Genomic DNA, 19326 nt, shown 5'->3' on the forward strand with positions numbered 1-19326 from the left:
AAAGAACATACTGAATGGAATTTGAATAAATTGAGGTCTGTTGCCCCCAGACAAAAAACAAATGGACTGAACTGGTGTCATTTTTACAAATAATTCTTCTATTCCAATAACCTGCTCTGAAGAGATTCTGGGTCTAATTGGATCTGCACAGTCTAGATGTGCTGTTTCTTGACTCACCTGAAACTAGTAGGCAAATTCTTTGTTGTTACCCAACCAGTGACAATGTGCATAAAGTCTTTGTCAAGTGTGCTGAAAGGTAAGCGTGCTGCTGTTCTATACAGTGCTTATTTGCCAAATGAAGCTGTAGCTGAGTTGAAGCCTTGTGTGGAGCAGACATTTCTTTTGGTGTGTACAGAGGAATTCTTTGCTAGTTCTATTTATTTTGTTTAGGCTCAGAAGCTAGAATAGTGACTGAAAACCAGTTACTTTAAATCTCCATTGTTAGTTTTAGTCCTACTGAATTTAGATCTCTGAACCTTATGCAGTGACTGAGACCCTGTCTGCTCCTTTTTCAGCAAAACACAGTGGTGAGATGGATGACCCCTCACCATTGCAGCAAGTAGTGATGAGCAGCTGTAGTTGCTGGTTGGAACTGTACTCCCTGTGATGAGTCTCGGGTGTTGCTATTGTGGAATACTGAGTTCATTGTACTTGCCTGTCCAGCTTGTCTGGTTGTTGTCCTCTTTGTAGTATGGTACCTCCTGTTTGTTGCTTGTTGCTGGTGCTTTTTCCATGCACGCCCATGCATTTCCTGTGGAAGCATTTGACAGCGACTCTATGAAATAGGGCAGCGTGATTGTTCTGGCTTGGACTGCAGTACTGAAGGAAATTGTTGCTCCATGGCTATAATGCCATCTAGTGTGATCTGAATAGAAATGAGTTCCAGGCTGCAAGGAGGCAATAAGCAGCACTGACTAAATATTTTTTCATTAATTTCATACTTCTGTGTTGTGGCCTCTCTTTAAGAATAGTATGGGCTGTGTGTTGATTTGTTTCACTCTTCAACTATGAAGCTGCAATGAGCTGAAGATGGCTGTGGCCAACTGAAGGCTTTAAGATTTGGTTTTATGAATGTTAAACTGAATAACATGAAGCTGAAGGGAGATTGATATAGGAAATTGGCTGATAGTAAGTTGGGAAAGTATCTCCCTTGTAGCTGGAGTTACGGGTCAGTGTTCTGAATCAAGACCATTCTCAGTTTCCCCTTTACCATGCTAAGAATGAATGTGGTATTTGGATATCTCTCAGCCCTACCAGAGAAGGTGGGTGACCTACTCCAGGTGGCATGTGATCCAATATTTCAAATATGTTTTTACATATGAAATAAATATTCTGTACTGCAGATCTGACAGAAGCATGTTTCTTAAATACCCCTACTTTTATTTTTCTTTAGATATTTCCAATGAGGCCCCTTTATATTAGACAGCATTGTAGGGCTTTTCTGTGCCTTTTTTTTTTTTTTTTTTTGTGCTCTGTTTACTTAGAGCATCCACTGCCTCTAAATGGATCCCCTGTTTAGGATAGTAAAAGCAAACACAAGCTGGCTCTTAACTAATTCTCTCCATCGGTATTCAGGTTAGCTCTTAATTGTTTCTCTAGCTCATCATTAACCATGTCTGACCTGTTCTTGTGCACGTGACTGCTCAGAGAGCAGCCAAATAGCTTTCAACAGCTGATAGTTACATATTATGTGGTACGGATTAGGAATGCTGCAGAAAGAAATGAAAGTCTTCTTACAAATATGGTGTTGCTTCCTTCTAATACTCTTTCTGAGGTGGAACAAGTAAGATTCTTCAGCATGTGAGATGGTAGCTGCTTGAAGAAAACATCTGGATAGAGTAGCTGACAAGGTGCTGGTCCCATGGGGGTGTTTAAACACTGAAAGAACCCTTGGTTGTCATTGTATGCAAACATCTACTTTGACCTCCTCTGCTGAGATGGCCTCAGCAGTTAGTGTACCTTTGAGGACTGAAAAATATCTGTGCACACACAGTGTGTAGGCTTTTGCAGCTCTGGAGCAAAGTCCAGCAGCAACTTCTGCATGCCTGTGGAACCTGAGCTACAGTGTCAGACTTTGCACTGAAGGAGTTTAAAATCACCCACAAGATCTGTTCAGGCTCTGTTGTGGGATTGGTAATGCCCAGAAAAGCAGAGAGGACCTCTGGCAGCAGGGCTACTCCTGTTTTCATAGTCCCTTGTCATTGCTACAGGGTGTGAGAAGCTGGAAGAAGCAGGAAGTGAGGAAAGGAAAACCTTAAGGGATGAGGTCACCTAGGAACCAGTCAAAGCTGTGTTCTGACCTTTGACTTCTGATGATTATCAGTGTATTTATGGCTTTGTGATTTAGGCCTGTGCTTTCAGCTCTCTGGGACACTTGAGTGTCATTGCTGATTAATTGTGAGGCACCTAGCAAGCAGCTAGATGCACTGATGTGCCAGCCTTAATTCCCTGCGTGAGGTGGAAGGCTGGTAAAACAAGGGGGATGTTATAAATGCTGTGATCAGCAGTGAAGTTGAGAATGTAGGGGCCTCTGTCTTATAAAAGTATTCCCAGGTTTCCAGCAGTTTTATTCTCCCTCTCCAGTGCCTAGACTGCCCCGTGTGCTTCCCAACTGGTGCTGTGGAGGGAGAGAGCAGTTTCTAACTTTAAGGGGGCTGAGAATGGCATCGATCATGGACTGGAGCAGTGCACCTACTCCAACTGCTTCAAAAGGGACCACCTTCAAACTGAGATTTGTATTTTCTGCCCTTAAGGCACATGCTCTAACAGAGACGTGGTTCAATGGGCATGATGGGGATGAGTTGGTGGTTGGACTTGATGGTCCTAGAGGTCCTTTTCACCCTTAATGATTCTGTGAATCCAAGAAGTGGGGCTGTGGCCACTGTGCTTTCCTGTTGGGGAAGGGGAAGGATGCTAACTTTTAACTAAGAAGCTTTTGAAAGTAGTTCTTGCTTTACATCAAATTCTCTTAAGGTCTGTGTGTGTCTGAAGGAACAAGACACTTTTCCTTCTCCCAGGTGGTACTGTCTTAAAAACCTATTCTAAACTGTATTCTTAGCAATATATCTGTGTAAGTTCATGAGTCTGAATAAATGTCTGCAGCTTAGGTAGTTTCATAGTTACAGTTTTAAATCAAATGTTTTCGTGAGTAGAAGCTACAGTAAAGAATCTGCAATTAAAAAAAATCTCTGAATATATAAGAAATACATTAGTATTTTTAAGCCTGTGTACACAATCATGTGTTTTTATTAATGTGAAGGAGTACAAAGGATGAACTTCTTTAACTTGTAGGCCTACAGGTACGTACCGTGTATGGCAAACAGATATACAGGTATTGGACCAGAGAGATTATTGCATTACAAAGGAGAAATGAAATAAAGATCTTACCCATGTCCTGGGCTCATAGAAGGGCTCCAAGAGGAAGGATCTCTATCTAGATAGAGTTCTTGGGAGTCAGCCCTTAAATGGGGTCTAGGAGGAGTGGAGCCAGGCTCTACCCCTTCCGGTCACTCAGGTGAAATTGCGTTCACCCGTGCCCCTGCAGCTGACTCAGCGCTGACCTCAGGTGGTCAATCAGAGGTTCAGGCCATGATTCAACTGTTCCCATACAGTACTGTAAATTTTGCAAGATCAGTTTCTTTGCATTCTGTGTATATTCTGTATTCCTATACCTACCAACTTGCTTGGTGCCTCTGCAAAACAAGACATTTGTCCTTTTTATGAAGATGGCATTAGGACTGCTGCTAAAAACTATTGGCAAAATTTACTTTTACCATTCCTCTTCCTATTTCCTCATGTGTAAATAAGTGTTTCATTTTTTTAGTGCCCTGTATAGTTCATGTGAATGAAGAACTACAGAAAAGATATCTTTTTTTTTTTCCCTGTTACCTTTATTGTGAACAGCTACGGAGAAAAATGCTAAATTCAAGGAGTCCGAGAAGAATTGGTGCCAGTTCAGCCCTTGAGATATATATGGATATATATTTTCCTTATTTTATTTTTCCCCATCAGGTTTCAAAGCCTGCTAACACTTTGTTCTTTTATGCTGCTTACAGACATTGTGATGTGTTTTAATTTTGCTCTGAATACTCTTGAACTGGGATGAATTTCCCTCTGCGTAGGATGATGTAGTTTCCAGCTATGCTGTGCTGGCTTTAATTTCCCCTCAATTATTTATCTGTGTTCAGTTTTAGATGTAGGAAAAGTATCTAAATAAGCTGGTCTGAAAATGCGTTTAAATACGGACTTTGTTTCCGAGGGTTTTTCAAGCGTATGTCTTTAGGTACAAACCATTTTCACTTCTTCATTTGTAATTAAATAACTCTGTCTCTAGGTGGCAGTGAGGCATGCAAAAGACGTGTCAACAGCGTGCTTGTAGATTGTTTTTTGTCCTTGTAAAAATACTTAAAGAACAAATGAGCACCTTGGCTCTTGAATCACAGGGGAGAGTGTCTTTGATCAATTACAACTGAAAGCAAAGCACTCTGAAGTTTTATGTATGTTCTAAAACCTAACATTGAATTCAAAAGATAACAGTGGAAAGACACATTTTATTTTTAAACAATGGATTACACTGGTGGAAAAAAAAGAAAAAAAAAGAAAAAAAAAAGGTTTAATTACCAAAATAGCTATTTATGGATACTTGTGGCTGCTTGTGCATGACTGGGCTCAAGCTGCTGTGCATAAGCATTGAGGTCCAGGAGGCTGCACAGAGCTTCTTGGCCCTTGCAAGTACCAGACCTCCACCTGGGGAAAAGCTGATGCTGGGCAGTAGGTTTCAACTGTAGGAAGCATTGAAGAATTTTCACTTAGGTTTTGGTGCTTTTCAACTCGAATAAGGAACAAGCTGCACAAAACCAGTCTTACAGTTGCTGTTTCTCTGACTAAATTTTTAGCAGCTCATGACTTCCTCAAAGCCTTCTGTCTTGAGATACTTGATTTTTGATCTCATGTAAGACTCAAAGGCTAACTTCTTCCTTTTTTTAAAAATATCTTATTTACATGAATGTGCAAAGAAGTAATTGGCTGCAGCAGTCATCAAGATCACCACGCTATTAAAGCAGTGTAGAAGGTCTAATATCTATTTCACTGGAGACTTCTTATCATAGAATCGTATAATCATGGTGGTTGAAAAAGACCACTAAAATGATCTATACCAACTACCAACCCATCGCCACCATATTCACTAAACTGTGTGCCTGAATGCCACATCTGCCCTTTTTGTGAACACCTCCAGGAAGCCTGTTCTTTATGAGAGGATATTTTTCCTAACATCCAACCTGAACTTCCCCTGGCACAACTTAAGGCTGTTACCTCTTGATACGAATAGTAGAGACTTATTAGTAAAAATGTTCTAAGGAATTGTAGTCTTATCTGCATGCCAAGTAGATTCATCTTGTAATTGAAGCTGATTTTTGGTGTTTTAACCTACAGTAAGCCCATGAATGCTTTGTTATTGCCCTACTTCTGAAATGTTTTTGTGTGATAGTGTCATACCAGGCCTTCATATGGCTTTTCCAAATGGCATACAGGGAATATGACTAAACCAGAAAATAATTGTGCTTTTAATTTACAGTATTATAATAGAAAGGCCTAACTTATACTTACTACATTAAAATGCTAGTCTTTAAATTGTCTGTTTCTGCTTAGATACTTGAATATATTCCCATCCTTTGTAAGAAACCCCAGACTTTGTCTTTGAGTTAGCAAAAACATTTACAAATTGTTCTGGAATGTCTCAGTGAATCTTTTCAGTAGATTTAAAAAAAAAAAAAAAAAAAGTGTTCAATATCATTTTCTGTCAACTTCTATGGTTTTAGAATTGTCAAGCAAAAAACCATACACTTAAGTTGGAAATGTCTGCACACCACTGAAATTTCTCTTCCTCTTCACAAACAGCTGCCGAAATACAGAGAATACTAAATCAGCTTGGAACACCACAAGACACACATGAGTTGCGGCAACAGCTGTGAGTATCTCACATGAAAATATTTAATTTCATTGCACTGCAGACAGTTTCCAGTAATATGATCAGATGTGGGTTGTTTTTTTTTCTTAGGCAAGGTGCTTGTCCTCACTGAGAAAGGCAGGAATAGGGAAATATTTGATACTTACATGTTGAGGTGGCCTTTTTTTGTTCTTAATTAATTTGAATACTCTTTGTGCACTAGTCAGGTGGCATGCACATGTACGTTGCCTTTAGTATCAATATATGTACAAAACTTATGCTGTATGTCAGTAAAGGGAAAGCAACAGGACCAAAAAGCAACATTGCTGTTTAATTAACAAACACTACCTCAACCCTTCACTCCATTCTCCAGTCAATTCTTCAAATCTGACTGTATCAGCTTCATAAGGTAATGTATTGGATGTACTGAGTCTTAGATGAAATAAGGTTGAAACACAGATGCTGTGCTTTTATAGTTCAGTCGCCAGAAGATGGACTTTCATGAACATGCCAGTCAGCATCTCTCCATTTCTCAGCACAATCTGATGAACCACTATGATTTTTTTTTTTTTAATCAGCCTCCTTTACCACATAAAACTCAGCAGCATACGTGCAAGTAAACATTGTGTTGTGCTAAGCCTGTGGATGAGAAAGTTGTCAGTCTTCACTGTGACTAAAGCTGCACGTAGTAGGAGTAGTATGAAAATGAGTAGTAGGAGGAGATATGTACTGAACCAAAGGCATTGTATTCACCTTGTGTGAACAGGCAGTTTACTACATAATAACCTGAGCTTGGGGCTCGTAACAGTAGCCAGGTACAATCCACAGTGGATGTCATGTTGGAGATTGAATACATCAAGATCAACATATGTGAGTTATGCAGTAGCAGGCAAGATCTAAGCATAGATTCAAAACTAAAAGGGCTAGAAACTGTTTTGAATTCTAGTCCATTTATGAAGGTTCTAATGTGATAAGTTTCCTTGAGGTTTTAATCTGTGATCTTTTCACTGGTCTGAACGTTTTGCCCTTCCTTTCATATTTGAAGTTGTCTGGAAGAGTTATTTGATTACTTTCAAGTATTTATGCTGATTGTTTGCTAACTGCTTTCCAGCCTGGGAAAGCAGGTAAAAAAACTTGACTTATTCCAGGAAAAAAAAAATAAAAGTGACATTCATAATGGAATTGTGTGGTAATAGCAGAAGTGAAAAGAAACATAAAGTGCAAATAGAAATGCTGCTGAGCACAAGGCTTTTTAAAGCACAGTTTAAGTTATTAAGTTTTTAAGCAATTAATTAAACTTTCCTAGTAAGTTCACAGCTGTTGTATCATGGGAGAATATAAATCTCTTTGGATAAGCTTCCCAGTGACTGTAAGGAATTGGCCTCTCATGGATGATGTTCATGGAATTATATTCAGGCCTTATGTTCTTCCATATAGGAAAAACCTCAGTCTTTTATACAGTTATTCTGAACTCTTCTTTAACAAAATAAGAGCAGGTTTTTCCAACTTATTGATAGCCTGAAAAAGATGATGGAAAAGCATCTTTAGTTATTCACAGTAATTGGGACCTTGTTGCTGTGTGTTAGGGAAACAGTTACAATATCTCAAAAAGAAAAAAAGTGGAAAAGGTGAGTAGTTGTGCTGTCACACTGAGAAACATTCCTTCAGCATCCATGTCACCTCAAATCCATGGTGATCTGTTGTCATGTTTTTGCAGTGAAGAACAGTAGAAGGATGGCATCGTGCACTTCAGTGAGTGTTTAATACCACTGTGTTTCTGAGAACTGTTGAAACTTCAACAAAATTAGCCAGCAGTCTCTAATGAAACTTTGCATTTGATTTTAGGCAACAGAAGCAGCAGTACACAAACCAGCTTGCCAAAGAAACTGACAAATACATTAAAGAGTTTGGATCTTTGCCTGCAACAAGTGAACAGGTATAAAAACAAAGAACATGGCTTGTTTGACTATCATGTTAGCTCATGTAGAGTATTTGAGTGACTTCAGTTCTGCATGCCTATTTGTTGTACTCCACACCTGGCTTCCAAAACACTGTTTGGTGAGTCAGGACATTTGCATGGCAGGGACAATTACAACACAAGTATATTTGCTGCAATCCAGACTTGTTTCAAAGGTGTTTTTAAATATCAGGATTGAGTTTGACTGAGAAGGCAGGACTAAAGACAGTATGTTGTGCCTGTGGTCTCAGCTATCTGGACACTCAGCAGTGTTGCTGCTGAGTTTGACTCCCCAGGTGCTTCCAGTGGCCAGGAGTTATTGCCTGCCTTAACCATGTGTCAGGTGACGAGATCTATTTGCACACTGTCCAAATAATTTGTGCACAATAAGTCTGATCTGCATAACTCAGATCAGCATATATGCTATGTCTTGTCCACAGACTTTTCTTTTCTTAAGAGGAATGGACAGGAGCTGTTACTAAAGCAATTTGTGCAGTCTCTGAGCTACTTCTTTCCCAGATCTGTGTGAAATACAGGCAGGAGCTTACATGCAAAGTAGCTGTTGTCATTAGCATGCTCTCAACTTCCATCCTTTAATTTCTTATAGTAATGAAATCCGTGACTTAAATAAGGAAAGAGCAATAGAACCCCAGAAAATATGAATGCAACTTATTGCCACTCAGACAATTTGTAGGGTCTGTGACTTGTTAGCACGGAGCACTTAGGAAAGTGGATTGTCCTGAATGGAAAGTGAATTGTTCAAATTGTCCTGAAACATTTCAAATGGCAGGCTGTGTTCCACGCGTGCTCTGCCTGTTAAGTTGTGAACTTCTAATAGAGTTAGAACTTAGTCTTAGTATATAACCTCTGGTTGAGACAGAGATGTTTTTTATTCTTTCAGCGACAAGACAAAAGTTGGCAGTGGGATATTTTGCTGTTTAATTCTAATCCTTTTATCATGAGCATTTTCATCAAAGACAACACTTAATGAAATACATAGATGTTGGGTTGATGAATGGCAAGTTATGAACTCTCACAAATTTGGAAGACAGGGTTGATATGGTGGATATATTTAGGGAAATCAAGTTGAGGCTTTCTGGTGTACCTGGTATTGCCATTCCTTCCTTGGCATCTTCCTCAAAAAGATAAAAAGAAGAAGACTTGAAAGTTAGAGTAGCTAATTTTCTAACAGTTTTTAAGAATTTGGAAGGGTTGTGCGCCCACTTGTGGTTGCAGTTCAATATGCATTTCCAGTGTAAATACATGTAAATACAGTAAAATACATGTGGAGAGCTTTGTCCCTGCTCATTTCTTGTCTTAGAGCACTATTCTCTTCATTCATTCTGCTTTGCTTATTTTAGACTTTGTGATATCAAAATGCTTCACACTTAACCACAGAGTAAATTTAGCAAGCAGGTTTCCCTGTGTCAGTGGGTAGTGCGTTGTATATGACTTGCTCATTTCTCATTTTCAGCTGTTAAATGAACTCAGTATATTGGTTTTGTCTTTAAATCTCTAAAGAGTTATGTAATCCCAGGGGATGGGAGGTTTGTCCATGTTTGTCCAAGCAAATGGTTTTGTAGGCAGTATTCTTTAATATCCACTTAGGAAAAAAAAAAAATAATAATGTACACCTTAGTATTGAGTAGCCTGGAAATGATGAGTCTTGAAAATCCTGATCTCATTTGACTTGGTAAAACTTCTTCTCTCTTAGCGTCAAAAGAAAATACAGAAAGATCGTCTTGTAGGGGAGTTCACCACCGCGCTCACAAACTTCCAGAGGCTGCAAAGGCAAGCTGCTGAGAAAGAAAAAGACTTTGTAGCCAGAGTAAGAGCCAGCTCAAGGATATCTGTAAGTACTGGAAAATGTACTGTTGTACTCTGTTTATGGTGCGGTGGTGGTGTCAAACATGCATTTGTAATGCTTTTTACAAGAGCTTATATCTGAGTCCATATGTTGCAGAATGTGTAAAATATGATTAAGAGCATAGTGGCTTTCTTTGCTTACTTCGATGCGCGGCTGAATCTGACAGTTCAGTTAATAGTAAAGACTGAGTTAGGTTGTAATGAAAACTCCTGGAAGCTGTTTTTTTTTTTTGTTTGCTTGCTTTTTTTCCTTGCCTTTGTCACATAAAGGCACAGAATGCCCTCTGAGTTAGTACACTAATCTTACAAAAGCAGTTTTTAGTGATCTTGAAATTCTTTCTCTGGGCGTTTAGATATGAGGACTTTTTCTACCAGGAAGAATCACTTGCCAGGTATCTATGCAGTATTGATGTGGAGAAGTGCTGAGGAGCTTGAGATGTTAGCATGTCAATTTTGCCTTTTTACTCTGTGCCAAATACATGTCACTGTACTTGTAAAATTTAACAGGCATTTAGTGAGATGAATGTTTTTGCGTGTATTTCAACTTTATGCATGCATAAAGTAAAATCAAGAAGCAAACATGTTAAGTCATGTTTCAGTTTGAAGTTGACTTCTTATAAGCCTTGTAGTATTTATTCATTATAGAAATGCTGACAGTGCTCCTTTCTGGTCCATGATATTTTTACCTTATTTTCTTTCTCCATACACCGATCACATAGGGTGGTGCTCCTGAAGACAGCTACAAAGAAGGAACACTCGTCTCCTGGGACAGGTAGGCTGAATTTCTTACTAAAACTTAACCTACTTCAGAAATAAAAATAATAATAATAATAAATGTTTACAGGAAAGAGTTGCTGGTTTTCTGTAGGCTTTCCTCCGTAGTGAAATTGTGGAAAGAGCCTTTTTAGTGGGATAGATGGGAAGAAAAACAAGCATTTCACATTGTTTCCCTCTTTTTTTTTTTTTTTCCTAACACCTCAATCATCTTCTTAAGCTGACCCAAGTCCATATCTGGGCTGTGGGACGCCCAAACTTAGGTAAGCACGGTCCAACCTGTGAATAGTGTAAAACTGTTAAGCTGTGATTGATCCATTGTTTACTGGGATCTCCTGTTATTTTCATTCTCACAAAAACTGCATCTCAGTCTCAGATTCTGTTGATATTGGTTAGCCTATTTTTGCCTGTTTAAACTCTGCACTTCATAATTCAGATGAAACTTTGTCCTTACATTCTTACTTGGAATTTCCAAAGAGCTCACTCAATGCTATGTACAGATTGCTACAGCGGCAGCTTCCTGCATCAAAGATAGCATTGTTAGACCTTCTCTCTTGGCTAGACATGCAAGACTAAAAATATGTGCTTTGTTAACTGATAAACTTTGTGCAATACATGTTTGGCTGTCATCTTATTCTTCATATTCTAACTAATTTCTTGTGGTAACTGTTCAATTCTGGCTTTGGTTGGTTTTATTTGACAGTCAACCTCAAGCACAAGTGCAAGATGAAGAAATTACAGAGGATGATCTCCGTCTTATTGAGGAGAGGGAATCTTCCATTAGGCAGCTTGAGGTAGGCATAAACAGTTTTGCAGCAGATTTCAGAATATACTCTTAATGCTTCCAAAGAAAAAAATCACTTTATATTAGCATAAATTCTGGGGGCCTAGGAATTGTTTGTGGGTAGTTTTTTCTTCGACTACAAATACTGTCTTTACGTGATATGTTAAATGTACATTAGAAATCTAATGTTTGAAAGCCATGTTCTGATGTGTTTAATCTTAGGTGATTTCATTGAGGAATAAGAAAATATTCTGAGGTAACAAGGAAAAAGTTGTCAATTATTTGTTTTTTTATTTTTTCAAAAATAAATTGAAGCAAGGCTGTACCTTCCTACCCACCTATTCCCAATTGTTCATCTTCTTCATTTTGTAAGAGTATTTTGTTCTTTTTTTTTTTTCCTGAATACTTCTTTTGGAAATAGAGATGTGCTGCTTTATTCAAACTACTGTAATTAAGGGTTCGTCAAAAAATTAAAAGCATTTAGCATTGAGTTGTAAGTATACCAATATCATGTGATAAAATACTGACATCAGGAGACTTCTGTGAGCATTTCCAGCCAACCTGGAATTCACATCTCTGCCATCAACACCAAAGATGCTGTTGTGATAATTTCTCCCTTGCCATCCATACATTGGATGTGCAATGAACCAAGTATCTATCAGTTATTAATTGAGATCATACACACAGTGACAGTGTGACATGTGTAACTTCATTGCAGCCAAACAGTAGTAGGGTAGTGTGATCCTGTTTCAGTAGCTTGGCTTCATATTACAGGTGCCACTTCTGTACATTTTGTTGCGTATGACTTTTATGTGTTCGATGTGTTTCCTAAAACTAGTGCAAAACACTTTGTGCATATACTTTTATTCATTTTGTTTAAATCGGTGTCTATTAAGCTAAGTTGGCATGAACCTGCCCTGTCACTTAAACTGAGACAAGCTTGTGTGTAGATGAGCTTTCAGCAATGATAGATCCTGTTTTTGAAGTGATGTGAATTGTGCTTTGTGCACAGCCATGTTCAGTTAGCTTGATTTTAATAAACTTTGTCTCATGGTACAAAAAAGTCTTCCAAATTAATATTAAAAGTTCTCTTTTTCTTGTAGGGTGAAGAGTGTATATTCAGGAGGAAAATTAGTAGTATTTTTAGATACATTTATGGATATCTTGTTATGCTCTGGCAAATAACGTTATGATTGTTTCCTTGCAGTCTGATATTATGGATATCAATGAAATTTTTAAGGACTTAGGAATGATGATTCATGAGCAAGGTGATGTGATAGGTAAGCCCAACTCAAATATTATCTGAAAAGTTATTTCATGTCTTTGGGGAGCAGCAGTGCAGAAAATTTATTTTGCTGGAAAAATTCCTCTAGTGAGAATGTTAATGCTAAAGCAAATCAGGTGCAACTTAATAGGTAGATTGAGGTAGGTGGGGATCCATAAAGATACTTTTTAGAAGTATAGTTTAAATGTAAATTTAATTATGTACTTTTATAATATGTGTAGCAGTAGTTTTTGGAATTGTGTGTTCATATTCTATTCCTGCCTCTTGGGATGTTTTGTATCCGTTTCCTCTGATCTCATAGATCTTAGTTGTTGTTTTTGTTAATCTGAGCAAAGAATAGTCAGTAGCAAGTTGAATGGCAGAAAACTACTGAGAGAAAGTTTCTATTCTGATCAGTTTCTAAGGTTCATCCCTGCTGAGAACAAGAGGGATTCTTACTGACAGGAACTTAACGCAGGCATTTCAGAAATGAACTGCAGTATAGGAAAGGTCAGCTTCCATAATGCATGGTATGAAACTTAGGGTGTGAATGAAAAAAATCAACATTTTGAAGGGACAGGTGGCACACTTGCTCTCAAGTGTATTTCAGTATTCCAAATGTCTGGTTGGCTTATGACTAACCTAAGCTTGAAATCTTTCCTTTTAAAATACAGATAGCATAGAAGCTAACGTGGAAAATGCTGATGTACATGTGCAACAAGCAAACCAGCAGCTGGCAAGAGCAGCAAACTACCAGGTAATGTCAATGCCTACTGCCAGTTGTGTCTAAGTGTCCTTTCTCAGTAGTCCTGATTTAATATAGCAGTTCAGGATTTGACTTTTTCTCAGGTATTGAAGACTCTTTTGAAAGTGTATCCTAGACTATGATGGTATTGCTATGTCACCATAATGGGGGTGGGGAAGAGCAAGTTCTGAAAGCTTTGGGTTTCGTGTAAAATTAGCTAGGTTGTTTCAGATTGCCTTGAATTTTACTGTTACTTAGAACATAAATGAGTTCTTTTAACAGCTCAAGATGGAAAGGTAAAGAGTGAGTCTTTAAAGATCACTAGAAGAGTACGGACGTCTTCTGAAGATGCTGTACTAGAATCAATTTTTACTGTAAAAAATCATCTCAAAACTGAGTATGTTTAGCTTCTGTTAATTGCTGCCCTGGTGCTAAAAATGCATTTCAAACTCTCAAATTTTTGATGAAAAGCCCCTTTGAAAAGACCTTTTAATGCCACTTCTTTCTAATTTTTTGGCACTTGTTATAAATAATCTTATTAGTAATAAGTCTTCCCTCTTTAGTGAAAATTAGTCCTTAGATTAAAAAAAAATAATAATCTTCTTTAGATGTATTAACAGTAGCCAGCTTGGTAAATCAATGACAAAATGCCTAAAGGATTACTTGCTGATCTCAGAAGTGGGAGGGAAAAAGGTTGGACATGTCCTCAAACTGTATGCTAAGTGGCAGTAATTGGCACAACCCACCATTAAGTATGACTGATGGCTATTTTGATACCGACAAAATTCAGAAATTAAAAAAAAAATAGCAGCAGTCAAAATTTTCTTTGGAAGGTGTCAGTTTTGGGGTTGAAATTTAACATGAAAACCTTTGCACTGATTCATCTTGAAGAGGAAAGGATGAGTAACTTCAAGGTTCTCAAGTTTTTGACAAGATCCTGTTTCATACATCTCACAGCAGAGAGCAAATACTCAGCAGAGTTTGCTTGTGTTAGGAATGATTGTATAGTTGACTTCAGATTTGAACTTGCTTTTGCTTGAAAGCTCGGCTTTCTTCTGAGTACTTGAAGAACCATTTAATATATCTGTGCTCTGACTCGCATAGGGAACTGGTAGAAGCTTAGGCATCCTAGTGAGAACTAGGTATGGTTAGTGCTCTCAACTCCTTTTTGTGGAAGTATGAACCCTTTGCCTTGTGGGATGTGTTCATGAGGCAGAGCTGTTGAGGCAAAGCTAGGCTTGTCTGCTCTGTTTCTTTCCCCCATTATTACCACTGCTTTGTACTTATAGAAATGATCATCAAGTATATAAGGAAATAAGATCTCCATGTCTTTATTCCACTGCCTTGCCTAGATAGTGTTACAGAGAAAATGTTCGACTTTAATGTGGTGTTGGTAAAAGGTGCTCCAGGATGAAAAAGGAAGAAACAGGGAGTATTGATAGTTGTAGGGAGACGATCTGGCAGCAACTAAGAGGGGGACCCTAATAAAAGCTTGAGTGCTAGCAAGCGAATTGATTAAACAGCTAAGGGGCAGAAATCTCAGCTTGAAAATGGGAGGAGTCAGCAAAACTAGCAGCAGAGAATATCTAAGAGAAGAAAGAAGCTTGGTGGCCTGCATGGTACTGGACCGGACTGCCCCAGTGAGGAACTGGCACAGATGTAGTCCCAAAGGAAAACAACAGAAGCAGTGATATAAATCTTTGCTAAAAGGAGAGCAGAGCCGTGCTCTGCCTCTGGAGCTGTGAACTAGATTCCCAAGATTTGAGTGTGATTATTCTTTGGCTACTAGCAAAAGCCTGCAAAACCCACTAGTAGAGTGTGTTATTTCCTTTATTGCTGCTTGAGATAAAGGATGAGAATCTGTTCTTGTCTTGGTTGCTCTGGTATCTCAAGTTACAAACCTGTGTGGGAGATCTGAAAGTTTTGGACGTGGCCTTAACTTACACTGCATTGTAATGACACCTGTGAAGCTTAAGTCTCTTAATCTTGTGTTTTGTTTTTCTTTAAGAGCAGTCTGAATGTAATAAACATCACAAAAACAACTTTAAAATAACTGTGAGTTGATGCAAAGTCCATCTTTCAGAAGTCTAAAAATGCAGTTCTTTGGGGCTTCTGTATATACATCTATACTTTTTAATAATTTTTTTCCAGAGAAGGTCATTTACACCTCCCCTACTGTGTAGATTGATCTTCCTATCTTCAAGGCCATCTGCTTTCAAATGTTTTCTGTCCCTAGTGTTTTATTCAAATACATTCATTATGTTGCTGCATTCTCTTTCCTCAGTTCGTTATTTGTGCCATAAAACACTACTGAAATCATTTTGTTGATTAATACAGCCAGAAAATTAAGTCATGGATTATTCTTTCCTTGAATAACTTTATGTGACTTGTTTGTAAGGAGACAGTTTATTTAAATTTCATAAGCAGCGGAGCCATAAAACCATTTGAGTTGTTTTTTGATCTTGTGGTACAGTTTTCAATCAACTTTTTTTTTTTTTCTCTTGCTTACAGCAAAGATCCCGAAAGAAGATGTGCATCCTCATTGGTATACTTGCTCTTGGAGCATTGATTCTTGGAATCATCCTATGGCTTTCTATACGTTCCTAGAGAAAGCATTGTAATTGATATTTAAATTATGGAAGGAAACTTCTACAGTAATGGTTTGCTCATTGTGAAGCTCAGTAAAAATGATGGTTTTTCTGTACTTCATCACACTCACTTTTTTAATGAGACTTTGTTTTAACTTGAGAAAGAACTTTCTCAGTCATACCATAACTGCCTGCTCTCTTGGACGTGAGTGCTGTCTTACCAGTAAAACCAGTCAGCATCATATACTGTTCCGTTAACTTAACTTGAAAACCTCTTAAGGGTTAAGAGATTAATCAAAATCTTGATAACTTGTTTTGAAGGAAGGGGGAGTGGGATGGGATTATCACTGAGATACAGCTAAATGTTGTTGCCAAAACAAACTCCTGAATTGTTGCTTGAGGCAACAAATTCACAAGTTGGAATTTAGTCTTAAGCTAGTAATGTCTTTCTGTCTTTTTCCCTTCCATCTCACCCACCTGCCCATTTGATATGGGTGGTTCAAAAATAAGACATAGATGTGAAGTTAATGTGATCTCTTTTTAACTGAAGTCTTCAAATTAAGCCTTCAGTTTGCCTCTAATCTTTCAGATGCTTCATATATCTCTATCTGGCATTAACTCTGGTTATGCCTGGAAGGCTCTGCAAAAGTAGATAGGGTGGGTGATATAATTATTTGGATTTCTTCTTTGAGTTTTTCCATTAAGAAATAAAGTGTTATGTGCATATGCGTGGTATCTTTGCATCTGAAGTGTTTATCAATGAGCTTGGCTAGACGAAAGTAAGCTCTTAAAGAAATTTACTGGGAAGAACAGAAATTCCCAGCTTCCTAACTGCACTCGAATGTTACTGTTCTGAAACTGCTGTGATTCAGTTTCCACGAACAGATCCAAACTTGTATGTGAGGTCTGTCATACATCTGAAGAAAAGATTACAAGTTAAATTCCAAGTTCAGTGGTATTTGAAAACAAGTTCTTAGTCAGTTGAACTTACTCAAACTGCTTAAGAATTCTGATGCTTATAGCCTTTAAAATGACCTTCTTTTCTTTTGTGCCATTTTGTACTAACATATTAAAAATGTAACCAAACACTTTTTTTGCCAATTAATCTATTTGCATTTTTAATTGATGTTGATGAACTAATCTGGAAAGTGTACAGATGGAAAAAGTCGATTTGTATTTTATAAAGTTCTTGTACACTAGACTGATAGAGAATGCACTGTTTACATGGTGAGCTATGAAATGCTGTTTGGAAGCAATCTGAGCAATGGTGGACTTCAGAATTGTAACTGTGCAACCAAAATAAAGGTCTTTTTAAAAGTACATTTTTTTCTAGTCCTTTTTTTTTCTTTTTTCTTTTCTTTTTTTTTTTTCAGAGTCTGTCTATGTAAGCATAAGTGTTGTTTTTACCTTTATGTAAATGACTGGAATTTCTCTCTAATACTGGAGAGGATTTCAGCTCTTCTGCTGTTCCTGTGCTAACGTTCATGTTGTTAATGGAAAGTCTCATGGATCTTTTCTCCCCACCTCTGTGACCCCAGCCTTAGGAAAACAAGGAGAACAGGTTGCTTTGCTCTGTATTTCTGGTGACGCAGACGTTAAGTTATCCTTTGGCACAGAAACAGGAATCCATAGTGTGGGAAGGAGACTTGTGCTGATGTATTTGGATCCCAATAGCAAGGGAGGAATAACTGTGTGGTTATTACCTACATAATGTGGAGGAAAACCTCTCAGACTGCAAGTAAGTTGTAGTATGGATGTTTGTGTGTTGAGGTCCCACCTACAGTTTTCATGCATCTGCCTTTGTGCTGAGTGCGAAGCTGGGACTCTACTTACCCTTTCTTGTTAAATAACCATCAGATTTACTTTAGACCACTGCCAGCCATGGTAATGCTACCAATTAGTGATGCTAATACTTTGATTAGGCAGAAAGTGTTAAGGTGTTTCTGTGCTTTGTTTTGTATTTAGCGTGTACACCCTGGGAGGGGGGAGTAGGAGAGGGAGGGTAGGGCCGTAAATACCCCTCTTTAAACTGCTCTTAATGGAGTCGCTCTCTTTCTGCCATTTCCCTCACATACATATTTGCACTCTTAATCATATAAAATGCAGTTTCCAAGTATTTAAAGAAAATGTTGATAGTTGTTAAGAACCTAAAAAAACATCTGGATATAACATGTATGAGTCAGTGTTCTTAGAAGAAACGTTTTGGCTGTTTGAAATTATCCATCAGTATGTGAGATTAGCAAGGCCAAAGAAAAAATGCAATCAAAGCACTCTTCATTTTACTGAAGGAACCTGGTAAGAATAGTTCCTTTGTAGTTATCTTAACCCACACACCAGGGGTGCCTCTCTGTTCTTTCCTGCTTTTTCAAAGAGCTGAAAATCACAGGGTCAGACAGCTCTTTAAAGATTTTTGTGGTAGCGTGGATTGTTTTGTTTTGTTTTTCACTGCACCTTTCCCCCTTGGAAATTGTTCTTGATAATCAGCAGGGTGTACGGTATCGCCAAACTTCGTATCTTCTTATGTCGTAACATGAACTCCATGCAAATGTTTGATATCAGGAATGAGGGTTAGATTTTGGGCATCCAAAGTAGTTTGAAATCACAAAACAGTTCTTAGTCTTGGCAGGAAGGGGTCAAAAGGTACAGCAGAGGAAGACAAGGGCATATGTCTGTTAGCAAATGTTTGAAAGAGCAAAGGCCTAATTTGGGCTGTTTCAAAGATCAGTTGTGCTGTTGGGTACCATGCTGGAAAAGACTTGCTTTGCTTTTATTTAGTTCTGGTTGAACCTTTTTGATGTTTTCAGAAGCAGATGATTTTTGAGGGAGGAAGGAGCAGAAAGCTCTTGTTTTGCTATACATCAGCATCTGATGACTTTGTTTCTTAACTATACCTGCAGCGCTAAGTGATGCTTAAGTGCATAGCATGCAGCTTTCCTTTTCAGTTTGCAATTAAGCACAAGCATCATAACCAAAGCTGCTGTGGGGTGAGGTGTAATTATTCTCTGATGAGGTGCCCACCTGCAGAGCCATCCTAAATGCTGTTGCAACATAGTGTTGCAAGAATAAATACCTGAAACTCATCAGCTTTCAGACATCTTTGTGCTTGTGTGCGTCTCTGTAGCTTGTGAAGCATGCAGATAATAGGGCATTTGTTTAATTCTCCGTGTGACCCAAATGAATTCAGTGATAAAAGAATCCAAGTGTTTTCATAACAATAAAGAACTCTAAAAGCCCAGAAATAACCAGGATTAGTAACAAAATGTTCATTTTCAAAAAAACCAATTTGTATTCCCTCAACTAGAATACCACGAGAGCACTAAATGATGCCACAACTTGCTATTTAGACCATGGATGGTGTACTTTTCCCTTTGGCAATTTTGAATGATTAGGTGTGAACTCGG

At 38.1% G+C, this 19326-nt stretch overlaps 1 protein-coding gene across 3 annotated transcripts in view; it reads left to right on the forward strand.

Annotated features, from left to right (window-relative positions):
* The window catches only part of STX7 (syntaxin 7), a 32078-nt gene extending 14833 nt beyond the window's left edge, over positions 1–17245 (forward strand). For all 3 annotated transcript variants that reach the window (NM_001012943.2, XM_040697272.2, XM_015284114.4), the window contains exons 3-10: positions 5899–5968; positions 7793–7883; positions 9619–9756; positions 10490–10542; positions 11248–11338; positions 12536–12608; positions 13267–13349; positions 15849–17245. In NM_001012943.2, coding sequence (NP_001012961.1) covers positions 5899–5968; positions 7793–7883; positions 9619–9756; positions 10490–10542; positions 11248–11338; positions 12536–12608; positions 13267–13349; positions 15849–15944 — 695 coding nt within the window. In that variant the 3' untranslated portion in view covers positions 15945–17245. The remainder of the gene's footprint in view (positions 1–5898; positions 5969–7792; positions 7884–9618; positions 9757–10489; positions 10543–11247; positions 11339–12535; positions 12609–13266; positions 13350–15848) is intronic.
* Positions 17246–19326: the final 2081 nt, after the last annotated feature.

This window comes from Gallus gallus, chromosome 3 (assembly GCF_016699485.2).
Source record: "Gallus gallus isolate bGalGal1 chromosome 3, bGalGal1.mat.broiler.GRCg7b, whole genome shotgun sequence".
Classification (NCBI taxonomy): Eukaryota; Metazoa; Chordata; class Aves; order Galliformes; family Phasianidae; genus Gallus; species Gallus gallus.